Raw genomic sequence first — 21,541 nt, 5'->3', positions numbered from 1 at the left:
TCGTTTCCCGTATCTACTGTATATTACAGTACTGTTTCTCTCTTCAGTACCAACAGTCTGTTGGCATTCATGGAATAAAGATAAAGAAAAGGTTAGTGGACATTTTTCAAAGATAGCTGTTTCATTTCCTTTCGCTGGAGAGTTCAATTAGTCTCATGGAATTTGTGTTAACGGCTCAAGTTCCTTCATTAGTGAACAATATGATACTTTTCCAATGTTCCAGGTTTTACTCTAACAGCTGCATATCATACATTATTAATAACGATGTTGTTGTATTGATACGGATAGTTGACCGTGTTGAAGAAAATGTTGGATGTTCTGAGAGCAATGTCACATAGACTTAGATGTTGGATATTCGGCACAGGAAGTTGACAGCAGTTAGAATTGATTCTCAGTCCAATGACAGGTCTCCGTAATTGAGCCCATGCAGGGATGCTGCTAATTTGTTTTCACACCAGTGAAAGAATGGAAGCAAGTCTGTCACCTTTGCTGGGCTTGTGAGAGAAAATGTTGTGGTGACAAGGACAGTAACACTCTCTTCTCTTCCTTCTGGCCTTACCACAACCTGTCTTCATTTCAGAAACCCAACCAGAAGGTTATTTTTATGTGGAGGACAGGACAGATGGAAACAGTCAGTGTGAAAACAAAGTAATTGAATTTAATTTACACTTGTGGGTTTAAGTGTTATTGTGGTTGTTGTTGCTGCAGTGATTGTTATGGTTATTGTTATTTATTTATTTATTTAAAAATATATATTTCACCTTTATTTAACCATGTAGGTCAGTTGAGAACAAGTTCTCATTTACAACTGCGACCTGGCCAAGATAAAGCAAAGCAGTGTGACAAAAAACAACACAGAGTTACACATAGGATAAACAGTCAATAACACAATAGAGTCAATAACACAAGTACAGTCAATAACACAATAGAGAAATCTATACACAGTGTGTGCAAATGGAGTAAGGAGGTAAGGCAATAAATAGGCCATAGTAGCGAAGTAATTACAATTAAGCAAATAAACACTGAAGTGATAGATGTGCAGATAAAGATGTGCAAGTCGAAATATTGGTGTGCAAAAGAGCAAAAAGTAAATAAAAACAATATGGGGATGATGGGTGGGCTATTTACAGATGGGCTATGTACAGCTGCAGCGATCGGTAAGCTGCTCAGATAGCTGATGCTTAAAGTTATTGAGGGAGATATAAGTCTCCAACTTCAGCGATTTTTGCAATTCGTTCCAATCATTGGCAGCAGAGAACTGGAAGGAAAGGCGGCCAAAGTGGGTGTTGGCTTTGGGGATGACCAGTGAGATATACCTGCTGGAGCGCGTGCAACGGGTGGGTGTTGTTATGGTGACCAGTGAGCTGAGATAAGGCGGAGCTTTACCTAGCAAAGACTTATAGATGACCTGGAGCCGTTGGGTCTGGCGACGAATATGTAGCGAGGGCCAGCCGATGAGAGCATACAAGTCGCAGTGGTGGATGGTATATGGGGCTTTGATGACAAAACGGATGGCACTGTGATAGACTGCATCCAGTTTGCTGAGTAGAGTGTTGGAGACTATTTTGTAAATGACATCACCGAAGTCGAGGATTGGTAGGATAGTCAGTTTTACGAGGGTATGTTTGGCAGCGTGACTGATGGATGCTTTGTGTAATGGGTGCGTGCTGGTGGCAGGGAAGTCAATCGCAGGAGAGTGAACTTGGTATAAAACGGAGCAGTTTAATAAATGCTAAAAAAACTCAGAAAACCAATATATACAAAAATAATATATACAGGTACAAATCCCCACTTGTGCAACAGAGGGCTCTGGGTGAGAATGGTGCCGGCTCACCTGGGGTGACGCCAGATAGCCCTGCCTGCTGCCTCAATTTTTAGAGGAACCAACCCGGCACTGACCGGAAGTGTGACCTCTGCGGCCACAGATGGTGCACGAGCGGGAACCCCCTCCGGTCTCCCTGCGCGCTTCCCCTCCCGGCTCCATGGGTATCGGAGAGGAGGTGCGAGAGGATGGAACCACCAGACCCTGATCTGAACATCCGCGAGTAGGCAGCAGGTTGTTCAGCCGGGTGGACAGGTCCACCAGCTGGTCAAACGTGAGGGTGGTGTCTCTGCAGGCCAGCTCCCGACGGATGTCCTCGGGCAGACAGGGCCCTGTTGTTCCATCCCGCACCGGCAGCCAGGGTCCTAAACTCCAGTGCAAACTCCTGGGCGCTCCTCGTCTCCTTGCTCAGATGGTAGAGGCGTTCACTGCCCGGAAGACTGCCCGGAAACGGCGGGTGAACTCCTCAAACTGGTCCAACGCCGCATCTCCCTCTCTCCACACGCCGTTGGCCCACTCCAGGGCTTTCCCGGTGAGGCACCCTCTCACGGCCAGATGGAGCCGGGTGGACGATGGCCAGGTATAGCTCCAGTTGAAGTAGGAACCCCCGGCAGCCCGCAGCCTCTCCGCCGTACTCCTGGGGCAGGGATAGATGGATCCCACTGGACCCAGGTGGAAAAGGGGCGCTCAGGGGAGACCCCGGTTGTGCTGGTGGAGGCGCTGGAGGAACTCCCTGTCTCTCCCAGCGGTCCATTTTCTGGACAACGCGCTCCATGGCAATACCAAGATGGTGCAGTATTGCTGCATGCTCCTGGATGCGCTCCTCCACCTCTATGGCCGGTGACCTTGTTCTGCTGACTCCATAAATGGGTTGGTGATTCTGTAATGGGTGCGCGCTGGTGGAAGGGTAGTCAGGCACAGGAGAGTGAACTTATACAAAAATAAAATAAACGGGTACAAAACCCGACACACACCAGAACATGACTTGCACAAAACATACAACAAACAATCTCCGACAAAGACATGAGGGGAAACAGAGGGTTAAATACACAACATGTAATTGATGGGATTGAAACCAGGTGTGATGGAAGACAAGACAAAACCAATGCAAAATGAAAAATGGATCAGTGATGGCTAGAAGGCCGGTGACGTCGACCGCCGAACACCACCCGAACAAGGAGAGGGATCGACTTCGGCGGAAGTCGTGACACTTTGTTGCAAAATACGAAGCCGATTCTAGATTTAATTTTGGATTTGAGATGCTTAATATGAGTCTGGAAGATAGATGGGGGGCAATCAATTCACATATGGTGTCCAAGGCACAGCTGGGGGCTGAGGGGGGTCTATAACAGGTGGCAACAGTGAGAGACTTATTATTAAAATTAGAAGCTCGAACTGTTTGGGCACAGACCAGGAAAGTATGACAGAACTTTGCAGGCTATCTCTACAGTAGATTGCAACTCCTCCCGCTTTGGCAGTTCTATCTTGTTGTTGTTGTTATTGTTATTATGTTCTATCTTGTTATTGTTGTTGCTGCTGTGGTTGTTGTTGTCAATGTCTAGTGTGTGTTGCATGTGTGTCAGAGAATAAGAGTGAGAGTGTGAATGAATGTGTGTTTTTAAGAAAGAAATCGCAGTGGGGTTTTTGTCTTTCAGACGTCACTCTCTCTGTCATCTCCAGGCCTCTGCTGCCTCAGGCGGGTGGAGGTGGCATATCTAATATACCCCTTTATCTGTTTCATTAGTACACATTGCAGTAGAGCCTGCAGCTTGCAAAACCTTCAACAACAATTGACCGTATCAGAGTGAATCGCTCTAGCACAGTTTCTTTAAATGTAATGAATTTCTCTCAATTTAATGAGTCAGTCAGACTGTCTGTATTGTCTTTTCTGTCTCTGATTCTGTATCTGATTGTATCAGTAGGACACAAGGTACATTCACTACCCTGAGTGAAACCTACTGGAAAAAGGCACTGCGTAGGGTTCCGTGTAAAGTGTTAACTGGGATAGGGTTTTTGTGCCTTTTTCCATTATACAAGCCTCTCAACGGTCAATGGAGGTTAACTAGACCACTTCATTTCTCAACACCCTCGTTTGCTTCTTTTGTCAATGAATCCTTTCTACTGAAAGGTTGTTGTTGTTATTGTAAGTATCAGGGTTGTAAGGTGTGCGTGTACTATACTGTAAATTCTTGTTTGGAGTTGAAAAGATCAATTTGATTTACATTTTATATTGACATTGCTTTGGCTCAGTTTGTTGAAGGTCAAGGATGTTGGAAGTTGTGGACCGTGCACAAAAATAACTGTGATGCACCCATCTTAGAAAAATAACCTAATTGTCATTTGTTCTTCTATAATGTAATCACTAAGCCCTTCATGTCCAGGTAGGACCCTGGCTCTATCACTACTGTGGTGTGGTTGTAGTGTATGTGCCTGGCAGTGCCTGCCTCCTCTCAGACCTGGACCTGTTTAAAGATATTTTAAGCAAAACAATTTCTTAACATAGTGTATGAATTGGATTCATGACATATCACACGAATTGGATGAAGTAGTACACAATTGGATGATGTAGTACACAAAAAACTGGGACCTGTTTTGGCTCATGAGCACCACTTTCAAAACTACTGGCTGAAATTATACAAAAATTCTGGAGCATCGCTTTAATATTCCAGTGGTGTTAAGTGGAGTTATGCAACCCCATCAGCCTCTTCTGGCAGCAGCAGCACTGCTGTCAGCCCTAATCTATGGGCAGCAGTGTATATCTGCCTATACATTAGGGACTACGCATTAAAGCACCATTCAAAATTGATGAGGTGGCATCATTCACATGTTATCGTTTGGGCCAGATGCCATGGTGAACACAGTGCCCTCCCGGAAAAAATACCTTAAGTGGTGGCGCAAAAGCTGACCCATAAACAAGCTTTCCCCTGTACAGTACATAACGTCCCCCTCTGTCCCTGCCCTCCTCCGTGTAGGCTCCAGCAGTATTAGGAACTCTCTTACCGGAGCACCACAGTTTAGGTGCACGCCCTTTCAAGTGACACTCAGTTAAGAGTACTGACCTAGATGTGTGTTGTAGAACTGAAGAGAGCTGTGGGGGTGTTCTAGTGCTCTGTTCCTTCACGTTTGTATTCTAAGCTCCCTCGCTTATAATCTCTCCCTCTCTCTTTCCCTCTCCCTCCTTCTCTCCCTCCCGCTCATCTCTCCCCTGCAGTGGATAGCCTTCGCTTCCCTGTTCTTCATCCTGGTTTCCATCACCACCTTCTGCCTGGAGACACACGAGGCCTTCAACCCCATCATCAACCGGACGGAAATTGACTCGCTGGACAACAGCACGCGGGTCTACCAGGAGACTGAGACCGTGGTTTTTCTCACCTATATTGAGGGGGTCTGTGTGCTGTGGTTTACATTTGAGTTCATAATGCGAGTGACGTTCTGTCCGAGCAAGCTGGAGTTTTTCCGTAACACCCTCAACATCATCGACTTTATTGCCATCATGCCCTTCTACCTGGAGGTGGGGCTGAGTGGGCTCTCTTCCAAGGCGGCTAAGGATGTACTGGGTTTCCTACGTGTGGTACGTTTTGTCCGGATCCTCCGGATCTTTAAGCTGACTAGGCACTTTGTGGGACTGCGTGTCCTGGGTCATACACTCCGAGCCAGCACCAATGAGTTCCTGCTCCTCATCATCTTCCTCGCCCTGGGTGTGCTCATCTTCGCCACTATGATCTACTATGCTGAAAGGATTGGTGCCAAGCCCAATGACCCCCGAGCCAGCGAGCACACTCACTTTAAGAACATTCCTATTGGATTCTGGTGGGCGGTGGTGACCATGACAACTCTTGGCTATGGAGACATGTACCCTCAGACATGGTCTGGCATGCTGGTGGGAGCGCTGTGTGCTCTGGCTGGTGTGCTGACTATCGCCATGCCAGTGCCTGTTATTGTCAATAACTTTGGGATGTATTACTCCCTGGCGATGGCCAAGCAGAAGTTACCAAAGAAAAAGAACAAGCATATCCCCCGCGCCCCACTTCTAGGCTCCCCCAATTACTGTAAGTCGGAGGTAACCTCACCTCACCACAGCACGCAAGACGACACATGGCCCCTGGCCCCACAAGAACCACCAGAAGAGATCTTAGAAATAAACAGAGCAGGTAGGAAAACTTTCTGCCGAATGTCCATCTGAATCTCAATGAAAATAAAATAAATTTCTCAATTACCTGACTGAACTCCCCTGCCTTCACACCTCCTCCTCCTCCTTATCCTCCTTATCCTCCTCTCTCCTCCTCCTCCTCCTCATTATCCTACTCTCTCCACCTCCTCCTTCTCCTACTCATCCTCCTCTCTCCACTTCCTCCTCCTCTCTCCACCTCCTCCTTCTCCTACTCATCTTCCTCTCTCCACCTCCTCCTTCTCCTACTCATCCTCCTCTCTCCACCTCCTCCTCCTCTCTCCACCTCCTCCTCCTCTCTCCACCTCCTCCTCCTTCTGCTAACTCACCAGTCAGAAAAACAGCCATTCTCCACACCAGGAGCCATTAAATATGGAGAGCCCCTACATGGCAGTATGTTGACCAGTGACCACTCCACTCATACACATATGTCATCCACTCCACTGCCCACTTGCCAGACATTATCAACTCATACCACACCAAACCAAACCTCATACCACACCAGACCAAACCTCATACCACACCAGACCAAACCTCATACCACACCAAACCAAACCTCATACCACACCGGACCAAACCTCATACCACACCAGACCAAACCTCATACCACACCAGACCAAACCTCAATACCATACCATACCATACCACACCAGACCAAACCTTATCCCACATCAGACCAAACCTCATACCACACCAGACCAAACCTCATACCACACCACACCAAACCAAACCTCATACCACACCAGACCAAACCTCATACCAAACCAGACCAAACCTCATACCATACCAGACCAAACCTCATACCACACCAGACCAAACCTCATACCACACCAGACCAAACATTATACCACACCAGACCAAACCTTATACCACACCAGACCAAACCTCATACCACACCAGACCAAACCTTATACCACACCACACCAAACCTCATACCACACCAGACCAAACCTCATACCACACCAGACCAAACCTTATACCTTACCATACCATACCACACCAGACCAAACCTCATACCACACCAGACCAAACCTCATACCACACCAGACCATACCACACCAGACCAAACCTCATACCACACCAGACCAATCTCCCTCTCAACTACCTTTTCATCTCTACCCTGACCAGTTTAATGCAGTGATGAAAACACCAAAGGTAACACAGGGGCACATACATTAGCCATCCATCCTGATAGCAGATGTTAAATAGCATATTTCATCCACGCAGATGGAAAATACATTACAATTTATGAATCACACATAAGACTATTAAAACCATACATTTATTATATTTCCTAGTTAACTTATCTGTGAGTGTGCTGTCTCAGGAGAAATACTGCAGGGCTATGAAACAAGTTTAAAGCCTGCAGACATATTGTCCATTTGGCTGATTGCCAAATGTATTTGAATGATGTATAGGCCAGGTAGGCCAAGTTTTAGAACACCTACTCATTCAAGGGTTTGTCTTTATCTGTACTATTAAATAACACATATGGAATCATGTAGTAACCCAAAAAGTTTAAACAAATCAAAATATATTTTATATTTGAGATTCTTCATATAGCCACACTTTGCCTTGATGACAGATTTGCACACTCTTGGCATTCTCTCAACCAGCTGCATGGGGTAGTCACCTGGAATGCATTCCAATCAACAGGTGTGCCTTCTTAAAGTGAATTTGTGGAATTTATTTCCTTCTTAATACGTTTGAGCTAATCAGTTGTGTTGTGACACGGTGGGGTGGTATACAGAAGATAGCCCTATTTGGAAAAAGACCAAGTCCATATTATAGCAAGAACAGCTCAAATAAGCAAAGAGAAATGACAGTCCATCATTACTTTAAGACACGAAGGTCAGTCAATATGGAACATTTCAAGAACTTTGAAAGTTTCTTCAAGTGCAGTCGCAAAAACCATCAAGCGCTATGATGAAACTGGCTCTCATGAGGACTGCCACCGGAATGGAAGACACAGAGTTACCTCTGCTGCAGAGGGAGTTCATTAGAGTTACCAGCCTCAGATTGCAGCCCAAATAAATGCTTCACAGAGTTCAAGTAACAGACACTTCTCAGCATCAGCTGTTTTTTATTATATTAATTTTTATTTCACCTTTATTTAACCAGGTAGGCTAGTTGAGAACAAGTTCTCATTTGCAACTGCGACCTGACCAAGATAAAGCAAAGCAGTTCGACACATACAACAACACAGAGTAACACATGGAATAAACAAACATACAGTCAATTATACAGTAGAAAAAAATCTATATACGGTATGTGCAAATGAGGTAGGATAAGGGAGGTAAGGCAATAAATAGGCCATGGTGGCGAAGTAATTACAATATAGCAATTAAACACTGGACTGGTAGATGTGCAGAAGATGAATGTGCAAGTAGAGATACTGGGGTGCAAAGGAGCAAGATTAATAAATAAATACAGTATGGGGATGACGCTATTTACAGATGGGCTATTTACAGGTGCAGTGATCTGTGAGGTGCTCTGACAGCTGGTGCTTAAAGCAAGTGAGGGAGATATGAGTCTCCAGCTTCAGTAATTTTTGCAGTTTGTTCCAGTTATTGGCAGAAGAGAACTGGAAGGAAAGGCGGCCAAAGGAAGAATTGACTTTGGGGGTGACCAGTGAGATATACCTGCTGGAGCGCGTGCTATGGGTGGGTGCTGCTATGGTGACCAGTGAGCTGAGATAAGGCAGGGCTTTACCTAGCAGGGACTTGTAGATAACCTTGAGCCAGTGGGTTTGGCGATGAGTATGAAGCGAGGGCCAGCCAACGAGAGCGTACAGGTCGCAGTGGTGGGTAGTATATGGGGCTTTGGTGACAAAATGGATGTTACTATGATAGACTGCATCCAATTTGTTGAGTAGAGTGTTGGAGGCTATTTTGTAAATGACATCGCTGAAGTCGAGGATCGGTAGGATGGTCAGTTTTACAAGGTTATGTTTGGCAGCATGATTGAAGGATGCTTTGTTGCTAAATAGGAAGACGATTCAAGATTTAATTCTGGATTGGAGATGCTTAATGTGAGTCTGGTAGGAGAGTTTACAGTCTAAGCAGACACCTAGGTATTTGTAGTTGTCCACAAGTCAAAACTGTCCAGAGCAGTGATGCTGGACCGGCGGGCAGGTGCAGGCAGCGATCGGTTAAAGAGCATGCATTTAGTTTTACTTGCATTTAAGAGCAGTTGGAGGCCACAGAAGGAGAGATGTATGGCATTAAAGCTCGTCTGGAGGTTAGTTAACACAGTGTCCAAAGAAGGACCAGAGGTATACAGAATGGTGTCGTCTGCATAGAGGTGGATCAGAGAGTCACCAACAGCAAGAGCGACATCATTGATGTATTCAGAGAATAGAGTCGGCCCGAGAATTGAACCCTGTGGCACCCCCATAGAGACTGCCAGAGGTCCGGACAACAGGCCTTCCGATTTGACACACTGAACTCTCAGAGAAGTAGTTGGTGAACCAGGCGAGGCAATCATTTGAGAAACCAAGGATGTTGAGTCTGCCGATAAGAATGTGGTGATTGACAGAGCCGAAAGCCTTGGCCCCTGTGGATGAATACAGCTGCACAGTAATGTCTCTTATCGATAGCGGTTATGATATTGTTTAGGACCTTGAGCGTGGCTGAGTTGCACCCATGACCAGCTCTGAAACCAGATTGCATAGCGGAGAAGGTATGGTGGGATTCGCAATGGTTGGTAATCTGTTTGTTAACTTGGCTTTCGAAGACCTTAGAAAGGCAGGGTAGGATAGATATAGGTCTGTAGCAGTTTGGGTCTAGAGTGTCTCACCCTTTGTAGAGGGGGATGACCGCGACAGCTTTCCAATCTTTGGGAATCTCAGACGATACGAAAGAGAGGTTGAACAGGCTAGTAATAGGGGTTGCAACAATTTCGGCAGATACTTTTAGAAAGAGAGGGTCCAGATGGTCTAGCCCGGCTGATTTGTAGGGGTCCAGATTTTGCAGCTCTTTCAGAACATCAGCTATCTGGATTTGGGCGAAGGAGAAATGGGGGAGGCTTGGGCGAGTTGCTGTGGGAGGTGGAGGGCTGTTGATCAGGGTAGGGCTACCCCTAAGCATGGCCAGTGGAAAGCATGGCCAGCCGTAGAAAAATGCTTCTTGAAATCCTCAATTATTGTGTATTTATCGGTAGTGACAGTGTTTCCTAACCTCAGTGCAGAGGGCAGCTGGGAGGATGTGCTCTTATTCTCCATGGACTTTACAGTGTCCCAGAACTTTTTTGAGTTTGTGCTACAGGATGCAAATTTCTGCTTGAAAAAGCTAGCCTTAGCTTTCCTAGCTGCCTGTATATATTGGTTCCTAACTTCCCTGAAAGGTTGCATATCACGGGGACTATTCGATGCTAATGCAATATGCCACACAATGTTTTTGTGCTGTTCAAGGGCTGTCAGGTCGGGAGTGAACCAAGCGCTATATCTGTTCCTGGTTCTAATTTTTTTGAATGGGGCATGCTTATTTAAGATGGTGAGGAAGGCACTTTTAAAGAACAACCAGGCATCCTCTACTGACGGAATGAGGTTAATATCCTTCCAGGATACCCGGCCCAGGTCGATTAGAAAGGCCTGCTCGCAGAAGTGTTTTAGATCGCTGAGATCTTGGTTGAAAACAGTAGAGGTGTATTTGGAGGGCAAGTTGGTTAGGATGATATCTATGAGGGTGCCCATGTTTATGGATTTGGGGTTGTACCTGGTGGGTTCATTGATATTTTGTGTGAGATTGAGGGCATCTAGCTTAGATTGTGGGATCGCTGGGGTGTTAAGCATGTCCCAGTTTAGATCACCTAGCAGCACGAGCTCTGAAGATATATGAGGGGCAATCAATTCAAATATGGTGTCCAGGGCACAGCTGGGGGCAGAGGGTGGTCTATAGCGAGCGGCAACGGTGAGAGACTTGTTTCTGGAAAGGTGGATTTTTAAAAGTAGAAGCTCAAATTGTTTGGGTACAGACCTGGATAGTAAGACAGAACTCTGCAGGCTATCTCTGTCGTAGATTGCAACACCACCCCCTTTGACAGTTATATCTTGTAGGAAAATGTTATAGTTAGGGATGGAAATTTCAGGGTTCAGAGGAGACTGTTTGAATGAGGCCTTCATAGTTGCATTGCTGTGAAGAAACCACTACTAAAGGACACCAATAAGAAGAATAGACTTGCATGGGCCAAGAAACACAAGCAATGGACATTCGACCAGTGGAAATTTGTCCTTTGGTCTGGAATCACTGTCTTTGTGAGATGCGGTGTGGGTGAACGGATGATCTCCGCATGTGTATTTCCGACTGTAAAGCACAGAGGAGGAGGTGTTATGGTGTGTGGGTGCTTTGCTGGTTACTATGTCTGTGAATTATTTAGAATTCAAGGCACACTTAACCAACATGGCTACCACAGCATTCTGCAATGATACGCCATCCCATCTGGGTTGGGCTTAGTGGGACTGTCATTTGTTTTTCAACAGGACAATGACCCAACACACCTCCAGGCTGTGTAAGGGCTATTTTACCAAGAAGGAGAGTGATGGAGTGCTGCATCAGATGACCTGGCCTCCACAATCCCCCAACCTCAACCAAATTGACAATTTTGGGATGAGTTGGACCGCAGAATGAAAGAAAAGCAGCCAACAAGTGCTCAGCATATGTGGGAACTCCTTCAAGACTGTTGGAAAAGCATTCCAGGTGAAGCTGGTTGAGAGAATGCCAAGAGTGTGTAAAGCTGTCATCATGGCAAAGAGTGGCTATTTAAAGAATCTCAAATATAAAATATATTTAGATTTGTTTAACACTTTTTTGGTTACTAGATGATTCCATATGTGTTATTTCATAGTTTTGATGTCTTCACTATTATTCTACAGTGTAGAAAATAGTACAAATAATGAAAAACCCATGAATGAGGAGGTGTTCTAAAACTTTTGACCGGTAGTGTTTATATATATATATTTATTTTTTTAACAGCAAATGCCATTATTTCACAGTTAACTTGCACCAGTGATATCGCACTCTAGAAATTATCGCAATAAAAGAGACAGCCTGTTTTGCCTGGAGACCTGTGTGTCTAACCTGTGTGACTCATAGGGGAAGTTGGACAAAGACAGCAGAGAGTGGGGGTTTCCCTCAGAGAACCTATCAATTTTCAGGAAGTTCCTTGGATGGATGATGTCTGTGTTGCTCTTTCATGTTTTTCTGCTTGGATGACCAGGTCCGTTGTGGTGAGCACAAGCAGCTTTGGGGGGATTCTCAGTTACTCACAGGCTGATGTACTGTACATCGCCGACTCATAATAGGGTAAGGCCCAACTGATTCCATGAAATTCCCTCTTCTATGAAATAGTGTGAGTAGTGTGTATTTATGCCCTGCCACAAGGGCCTGAAGTGGCCATGAGTGCATCTGGTGATGGCTCCTTATTTACTGCCACATGTTAAGGCCAAGCATCATTCCACGCTACATCTATGACTAACACCCCTCTCAGCACTCACACACACAGACACACACACACAAAAACAATGCACCCCTCGCTCACTGGCTGTACTCCTGTTTGTAATAGAATCTTTTAACTTTATAATGAATGTTTTCCCTGGAGAGTTATGTATCCAAGAAGTCCCACTAACAAGGTGTCTCTTCTGATTAGATTCCAACAATACTATTCAGTGATAGTTATTTGTTTGTAACAAACACATTTAGATTACCTTGACCTCTATCTGCACCTTTACTTTGCAGCCTGTCAGATGGCGTCTACACGCTGAGCTATCAGGGCCTGTCATCTGACCTGACTCCCTGCAGAGAGAACAACCAGAGGTGACATAATGACTTGTCTGCTGGAGGAGAGAGGAAAAACATGAACAAGGGTCACACTTCCTGACTTTTCCTAGTCATATGATACAGGATGTGCATAAGTCTCATCACTTCTATGATCTTGACCAATTGGGGTTAGAGTTTCACCAGGCACTGCCATAATGTACGTTCTCTGGAGGTGGTAAAAACAATGATTGTTTTCACCTTCCCAACATCCTATCTCATTCTTAATGTCTCATTTATTTAATTTCCCCCAATCTTTTTTCTGTGCCAATGCATGTTGCCATGACAACAGTGTCCAAGCAACGCACATTGCACAATAGGACTCAGGTTCTGCCACGAACTGCAGCTATTCACTTGCTTCTCCTATTATTCACACTGGGCTGCAAAGCAGAATGATGGAATATGCAGCCAATCTGAAACTCATTTAGCACCCAATCAGAAAACAGTTTGACCAGCTCATCAATGGCTCAATGGCATCAATGGCTCATCAGTGGTAATTTAAGTGACAGACATTAGAGCAACACTTTACATTACATGGACATTATTCCAAAGTTACTATAAGGGATACATGTATGTAATAACACATGAATACACACACATTCAGGAACATGCTGAGCATGGGCCCTCAAGATGGGTTGGGTTCAGCTAAGGGGGAAATGAATAATGCATGTTGTGATTCTGGCACATAAGTTGGCATTCTCTATATATGGCCTCCCATGGAGTGAGAACTCTGTCTGAGTCCTCCAGTCTTTGAACATGAGGCATGGGCTGTTTGATTAGGATGAGGAATAGACTAGGATTGCCAAATATGCAATGCATCAATTTACTTTTTACAGCAGTCTACACTATCTATGGAGCTCACTTTCTCTGAATAAGAGAGCTGGTAAAGATTACATAACTTTTAAAATGCTGTACTGTACTCCTCATAAAGCTGGTCCCTTGAGCAGCTGACGTGATCGACACACACACACACACACACACACACACACACACACACACACACACACACACACACACACACACACACACACACACACACACACACACACACACACACACACACACACAACGTAGCTACTTGCTTATTTATGACATCCATTACTTTGTTGCATACTTGAATATGGTGTGTGCTTATTGTTTCGAAGTTTAAACAGATGAACACATCCATTTTTACTAATCAATGTCAAAACACACAGACAAACATTAAGGGACCAGTGGGGAGTTGACCCAGTGAAATGCCATTGGGATGACTATGAGAGTGCAGTTCCAGTCAGCAAGCCAGTGCAAGTAAAAAAAAAAAAACTCTGAAATGGCTGTTATCATTTATTCAGTGAGCTGTTTTTAACCACATGTGCAACACAGACACTTCTGGACCAAGTCCGCTAACTGACATACAGTATCTCGCTGTATATCTCTTCTGTGGTTGTGCAGTGTGGCAACACATTTGAATGAGAAGTGATGAGTATGGTTCTGCGAGAAATGTTGTTAGTGCAGTAGAAAGTAGAGAGTAAGATGGCTTCAGGCTGTAGTGATGGCTGACCAAAATGACCAGAATGCATCATGCTTCTTTTGGAAGTGTTGTCCTCCACGATGCCAGTGATGGACAGATCTCAGAGATATGGTCATTACTGCTGTGTCATCTTTACTCTCCCTCTCTTTCCCGTAAAGAGGCACCATCTGGACAAATCCTCTGCCACTTCATCACATCAGACATGCACGATTACCAGGCCAACAGCCAATCAATAGAGCCCATGAATTGGATACAGATATCCAAAAGATGAATGAGGGGATGAGAGGGGGATGAAAAAAAGACAAAAGTCAACAGGGATAGGGAGAAGGGGAGGAACAGAGAGGGAAAAAGTGAGGGAGTTAAAGAATGGTGTCTATTCATTGAACTATTCTGTTGAAAGTGACTCATCTCCCACTCTCCCTCCCCGTCTTCCTCTCCCTCTATCCCAGAGGGTCTGCGTCACACGTACAATGGCTGTGTGTGGCTGGCTAGGGTCTGTGTGCTGCCTGCTGCGCTGACAAGAGCAGATGGATTACTGTAATGTGTAATAGGGTGAAGCATCAATGCAGCAGAGATACCATTGCTAATATCTGCAAGTGTTACCCACAAATAATGTTTTACTACAGCGGTGACAGTGGTGGTCTGGGCTGTGTGGTTCAGTCTGGAGATGTAATGCTTATAAGGCCCGCGAGGTATGACATGTGAGGCCTGGATGATCAAATGGTAGTGTTTCCTGTTCCATTGTTTTGAGTTGGTCATGTACAGAAGGTAATGGCTTAGAACTCCACTACCTTTACTTACCATACTGAAGATGAAGAATCGTGTGGCTCTATGGTTATTTTATTGACCTGTAAATAGTCACTGCTATGTCTGGAAAGGCAGATGGTACATTTCCAGGACAGGAGCTTGCTAGTTTTGAGAGTGAGGGATTTGGGAAACCAAAGAAAGCAGATTTTCTGTGCCAAATTGAGCAGCAAGTCTGAAGAGTTTTTGTTTGTTGAAGCTCCAGTGGATGGGATTTGGGGCAGTTGGGAAAGGTCAATGTTTATTTGACATTTGAAAAAGTTTGATGGTTGTGCTTCAAAGCCGTGTTACCTGGTTGATAAAAAAAACTGCCAAGCTTGCACACAAATGGAGGTGCTGACACATCCTCTTCCACACCATTGAGGAATCACCACTAAGTTCTTCTCCCTCTGTTTCAGCTCCACAAGCTGTTTTTCAAGATCCCAAAGTGAACGGGGAAACGTCCAAGGAGTCAGCCAAGAGAGCAGCCAAGGAGTTAACCAAGGAGTCAGCCAAGGAGTCAGCCAAGGAGTCAGCCAAGGAGTCAGCCAAGGAGTCAGCCAAGGAGGCAGAAAAAGCAGCGCTGGCCAATGAAGACTGTCCCCACATAGACCAGATCATGTCACCTGACGACGGCCAGATCTTAAGCCCTATTGACCGGTCCGAGCAGCAGCCCTGCTTCCTGCTGGCCATGGGCGGGCGGCCAGGCCACACGGCGGCCAGAGTCAGGAAGGGTACGTAATATGACACACCTAGACACAGGCCCTACATCGGGGGGCACACATCCCAGAGCTTAAATCTCAGGGTACAACTTCCTCAGGGAACACATTTCAGGGAACACATTTCAGGGAACACACCTCAGGGAACACACCCCAGGGAACACACCCCAGGGAACACACTTAGAGTCAAGCACAAACACACTTTCATGTGTACTCAGGGAGGAGAAACTGCACAGCTGTACTGTAAGTCTGAAACGTGACACAAAAAGACACTTTAGAGAGCACACACATCATTTTTGTTGTTGCTTTCTCACAGTAGGTCTTGTCTTTACTATCTTTGTCTATACAGCTTCCAACACAAACAACTTTCGGTCCCCCACCCACATACTACTGTTGAGCGACACAACATCTGCCAGGTCACAGTTGTAAATGAGAACTTGTTCTCAACTGGCCTACCTGGTTAAATAAAGGTGTTCTCAACTGGCCTACCTGGTTAAATAAAGGTGTTTTCAACTGGCCTACCTGGTTAAATAAAGGTGTTTTCAACTGGCCTACCTGGTTAAATAAAGGTGTTTTCATTTACATTTTACATTTAAGTCATTTAGCAGACGCTCTTATCCAGAGCGACTTACAACTGGCCTACCTGGTTAAATAAAGGTGTTTTCAACTGGCCTACCTGGTTAAATAAAGGTGTTCTCAACTGGCCTACCTGGTTAAATAAAGGTGTTCTCAACTGGCCTACCTGGTTAAATAAAGGTGTTCTCAACTGGCCTACCTGGTTAAATAAAGGTGTTCTCAACTGGCCTACCTGGTTAAATAAAGGTGTTCTCAACTGGCCTACCTGGTTAAATAAAGGTGTTCTCAACTGGCCTACCTGGTTAAATAAAGGTGTTCTCAACTGGCCTACCTGGTTAAATAAAGGTGAAAAAAAACAACAACAAAAAACATCATCCCCAACATTCTTATTTGGCATTTGGACGCTAAGCCTTTTTCTCTGTCCAACTCTTCTCTCTCTCTTTCATTAAAACTGAATCATCTTTATTACTCTTACTTTCATTTATTTACTTCCGCATGAAATAAGTTACTGAACAAATATATAAACAAATCACTAATTAGTGGTCTTGTTTTTATGTTTTGGGATTTTCTTGAAAATGTTTCTTTACGTTACCCTGCCAACCCTCCTCTCCATCGCTGTGTGTTCTATACTCTCCATTTGGTTTGTTCACTATCACCGAGACTATCACACTGCCCCCTGGGCCAACCTTAACTTTCCCTTATTCTGTTTTTCTCTGTTGTATGTTTGTTTTTCCTTGTTTATCCTCCACTCATTGTCTGATCTGTTTGTTCCTCCCTCCATCACTCCACCTTTCATCATCCCCTCCATCCTTGACTTGTGTCTAATTGGCCGTTAGCTGGCTCTTCCCAGGGGAGGTCACTGGCGGAGCCGGCGCACCCATGCCCACCGCTCGGCCCCCAGGGCCCCCAGGGCTACCCTCTGCTGCAGCTAGCTGGGTGGGTATGTGGCCAAGAGGACGGCCATGCCACACTCACAACCTGACGCCCCAGCCTCTAACACTAAAGAATAGCACAATCAAAGAATTGCCTTGTTCACCACACCGAGAGATCCTTACTATCCTTATGCTCTACAATAACATCAGGCCTTCATCATATCCTCTAGTCTACAGTTACACCAGGCAAAGGCAGGACAAGTGCAAGCCAAAGGCTTCTATGATGAATCAACTCTGAAAAAGAAGAAGAAAAAGCTGCTTCCACAATTGTTTCAGTATCAAACTATAATGCCTGTGTCATCCGCAGCTTCTTAAATTAGCTGCTTTGTGCGTAGGGAGATGAATCACAAGCACATAATACTGTATATTGTTGTCATGGGCTAATAGCATTGCTAAATCTCACCTGCCATCATCCCCAGCCAAGTTCCCAGACACTAGCTAAGACAGAACCTGCTTCAGCCTCCATACAGTATACAGTTTCACATACTTTTTTATCCTGCCTCTTCTAGTGCACAGTGGAGCTTTTTTTGGTCGAAAGGTCACACATTCCCACTGTCTCCCATAGTGAACCGCTCTTTGTGAGCATGATCTGTTTTGGGTGGACAAGTTCAGTGACTCTCAAGTGCCATAACACAAACACAACTGTAATCCACTGTGTCCACGTCATGAGACTGATCCATTACATGAATCGAGTAGGATGATCACTAACAGTAGCTAAGAGTACACACTCACTGTTGTATATTCTATGTAATGTGTTTATGAATGTGCTTCTGAGTGTGTGTACGGTATGTCTGCGACTGTGTCTGTGTGTGATTGTCTATGTACATGTTGCCAATGGAAAGTGAACCTGTTTCTCTGTTGCTCCATGTTGGCATGTGTTGCGCTTGTCTTTTAACTCAACACTGCATGTCCTGTCCAGCTGATGGTTGGCATTGGAGAGGAAATGTAGCTGGTGGTAAGGGGTGAAGTATGGTGAGGAATAAGAGAGGCCACATGGTATTACAGTATATGACAAGCATTGTGAGAAGGAAGACGTACATTTTCAATAGCGTCCTACCTACCTCTTGTCTAACACTGAATAACATTTCAGCAAATAACTATTTTTATATCATTGCTTCACAAATAGATGACAGGCTATTGTTGTTAAATAACAGCATGTCATAAGATTATGTAACAAGATCACTATATAATTGGACTGCAGTAGATACATGTTGAAGTCTAGCTGAATATGGCTCTGTGCCAGCACTCTTATAAACAGTATTACAAAGCAGACTGGAAACTGTCAGTCTCTCTTCTCCATTTGATATTGTTAACCACAAAATGATCTTGATGTTGAACTAGCTGAATAAGCGTCAGATAAGTGTTAGTGCCTGGAGCCAGAATGGCTGTTGGGCTCTCAACCCTGCTAGAAAATACATTGATGTGCATTCTTTCCGAGCCGTGCCTCACCCCCCCCCCCCCCCCTCCTCCTCCAACTGCTCTCTGCATGCTTCCAGGACCTTAATCAAACAGAGAACGCATGAATGGTAATACGTGTGTACAATTGGCCGTCAATATTATACATTTTGAAAAAAGAGTGAAAGGAAATTATTTGAAAGATAGAGGTCCCATACTGTTACACTACACCTCGGAAACTCTGTCTCTCCCCAAACAAAGGTTACCAAATGCTTTATAGCCTTAGCACCATTGCCGGCATGGGGGGCTGGTACTAGAGTGGTGTCAGTGTCTGCAGGGCCCTGCAGCCCACGTAGTGTCCCGTAGTACTCTGTAGACATGGATCAGTGACACAGGTCTCCTGGGGTCCCCTCTAAACCTCTGCCCTTCTCCCTGTTACACACCCACAGGAACCCCATCTGCAGCTAGGTCCTGTTCCATCGTGTTGTATCGGTCTGTGCCATTTTTGTCCTCTGGACCTTGCTGTCCGTCTTCAGCTTTTCGCTTCCGTCTCTTCTTTTTTCTGTGGTTATCTATCTGTGTTGCTTGTTCTCTGTCTCTGTAAACTGTAAACTTCTCAAAACTGATAATGGGAAGAGAGTCTTTAATACCAGAAATATGGAATTTTGACATCCATAGGAAAGAGTAGGTTAGCTCAGGTAGATTCCAAAAGATCTGAAACCCTACACCTATGAATGGGAGATCATAATCTCTAAATACTCTTGTGTGGCCCATCCAAATGGTGAAAAGGACAGAGCTGTAAATATTCACTGTAGGTGAAGTACTCTAACACTTAAATGATTGGAACCTAGTCTTGTTTTTATTGAAGGCAAACCATCAATAGATTCAGTAGTAAATATATATATTTTTGCTTATCTATATTCTATTTCACAATACTTTTTTACAAGGTAAAGAATGTATCTTCCCACCACAAGCACAACCAAGTAGCTACTTCAAAGAGAAGTCCAATTTTCCCAGTTTTGGTTGACTTCGTCTCCCGTTCTGCTCTTCTGTCTTTTATTCTGTCGATCTTCCTATCCTGCTACAATCCTGTCTTTCTCTGTTGGTGTGGCTCCCCCTTAGGGACATGGTGTGCATGAACACAGCTCCGACCCAACAGATAGTTGGCCCAGTCACACACTCTGTTCCTCTGCTGTCCTCTCAGCTTGTCTCTTTCTTTCACTTCTCTGTATCTCTGTCCCTTGTTTTCTCTCCCTCTCCTGGATCACCACGGAGCAAGTTTTTTATTTATTTTTTAAAACATCTGTTAGAGGTCCTCTTCCTCTGTAACCCCCCATTGTCTTACTTTTCTCAAATGCATCCATCCTTTTGAGAATGACCAACAACTGGCTGATGCTGAGCAACCCAACCCTCCCGTGTATTCTCTACCACAGATCCCTGTAAAGAGGAGACTGTCTTAGTTAAGTATATGCAGGCAGAAGTTCTCAGAGTGACCTGAGGGGGGCGCACCACAGTCTGACTGAGTGGGAGAAACCAACGCTTTTGGAGAAATACCCCTCTCCAACATTTCTTGATTCCACGGATGGAGGGCTTGACAGGGCCACATTCACAGTGACGAAGATACACAGTAGATACAGAGGTTTCTTACAGTGAGCTCACCCGTCTCACTTTGGAGGACAGGTTTTCTCTCAAACATCAAGATCGAAGAAGTCCTTTTTGCTTTTCTTCGTTGTTGTTTTTGTATGGACTTTTTCTCAATGAAGAACTGTAGGAGGACAGAAAGACAAATAACAAAGGAACATTGGTCTGACATCTTGGCCTGAATGGCCAGAAAGGGTGGAATGAAATCAATAAGTAGAGGACAATAAGAATAACTGCTAATGGCATTTATGTCACCCAATACCATCAGTTAAACATGACTCTTTTTATTTAGCATGAGTTGCATGGTGGACTAGTAAAAAATAAAAAATAAACTATAGCTATTACGACTATCCGTATGAAGAATATATTTTTCTTTGAATGATTCCTCACTTTTGCATACAATTTATGTAGCCAGACTATTAAGGTGTTCAATGAGAGAGTGTTTTCTTTTCACATTTCTTCCTATTCTTCTTTGTGGTACAGAGTACATGTTACCTGGCAGCTCTGGTCATATTGACCACTATTTCATAACTAGAGACTTGAAGAAAGATGGAGAATATACATATTTCAGCAAGCTCTCTATTTTGTGAAAAGCTAAAATGACGTTTGACCTTGTTTATGTTGGCATGCTTGTGATCCTGGATCTTTAATGAGAAGAATCATTTAGGTTAAATTAGTAATCTATGTTTCTGTCTACTGCTATACGTATTGAAGTATACGATCAATTATTTATGGAGAACTTATCATAGTGAACCATTGTTACTCTCACATACTAAATATATAATTTGAACAGTGTTCTTTTTTTAAAGAGAACTAGAAAAGAAATCATAAAGAATCTGATTGAGTCAGGATGTGTCTGACCATATTTCCCCAACAACCTTTAGCTACTATGAAAGCAGCAAAAATATGTGTATATTTTAAAACATAAAATCATTATTTGCAATTAAGAACATGGGGGAAAATCAACTGCATGCACAATGTTATGCAACATGAAATCAATAGGAAAAAAAGAGTTGAAGAATACAACTCTAGCATGAAATAAATGTTGTATGAAACCTGTCAGAGGGGTCTGTATTTCATTGAATGGATTGAATGTATATGAATGTATATGAATGTATATGAATGTATATGAATGTATATGAATGTATATGAATGTATTTCTCCCTTTCTCTCCTCTGGTGTA

The 21,541-nt window shown here is 44.2% G+C and overlaps 1 protein-coding gene across 1 annotated transcript in view; it reads left to right on the top strand.

The window, feature by feature from the left end:
* LOC115113691 (potassium voltage-gated channel subfamily C member 1-like) overlaps positions 1-18,200 on the top strand; it is a 29,959-nt gene extending 11,759 nt beyond the window's left edge. The window contains exons 2-4 of the mRNA XM_029641621.2: positions 5,034-5,973; positions 15,515-15,829; positions 17,227-18,200. Coding sequence (XP_029497481.1) covers positions 5,034-5,973; positions 15,515-15,829; positions 17,227-17,372 — 1,401 coding nt within the window. The 3' untranslated portion in view covers positions 17,373-18,200. The remainder of the gene's footprint in view (positions 1-5,033; positions 5,974-15,514; positions 15,830-17,226) is intronic.
* Positions 18,201-21,541: the final 3,341 nt, after the last annotated feature.

Source organism: Oncorhynchus nerka, linkage group LG28, assembly GCF_034236695.1.
Source record: "Oncorhynchus nerka isolate Pitt River linkage group LG28, Oner_Uvic_2.0, whole genome shotgun sequence".
Lineage (NCBI taxonomy): Eukaryota > Metazoa > Chordata > Actinopteri > Salmoniformes > Salmonidae > Oncorhynchus > Oncorhynchus nerka.
The sequence above is the reverse complement of the archived record's forward strand: the minus strand, read 5'-3'. Positions and strand labels throughout refer to the sequence as shown.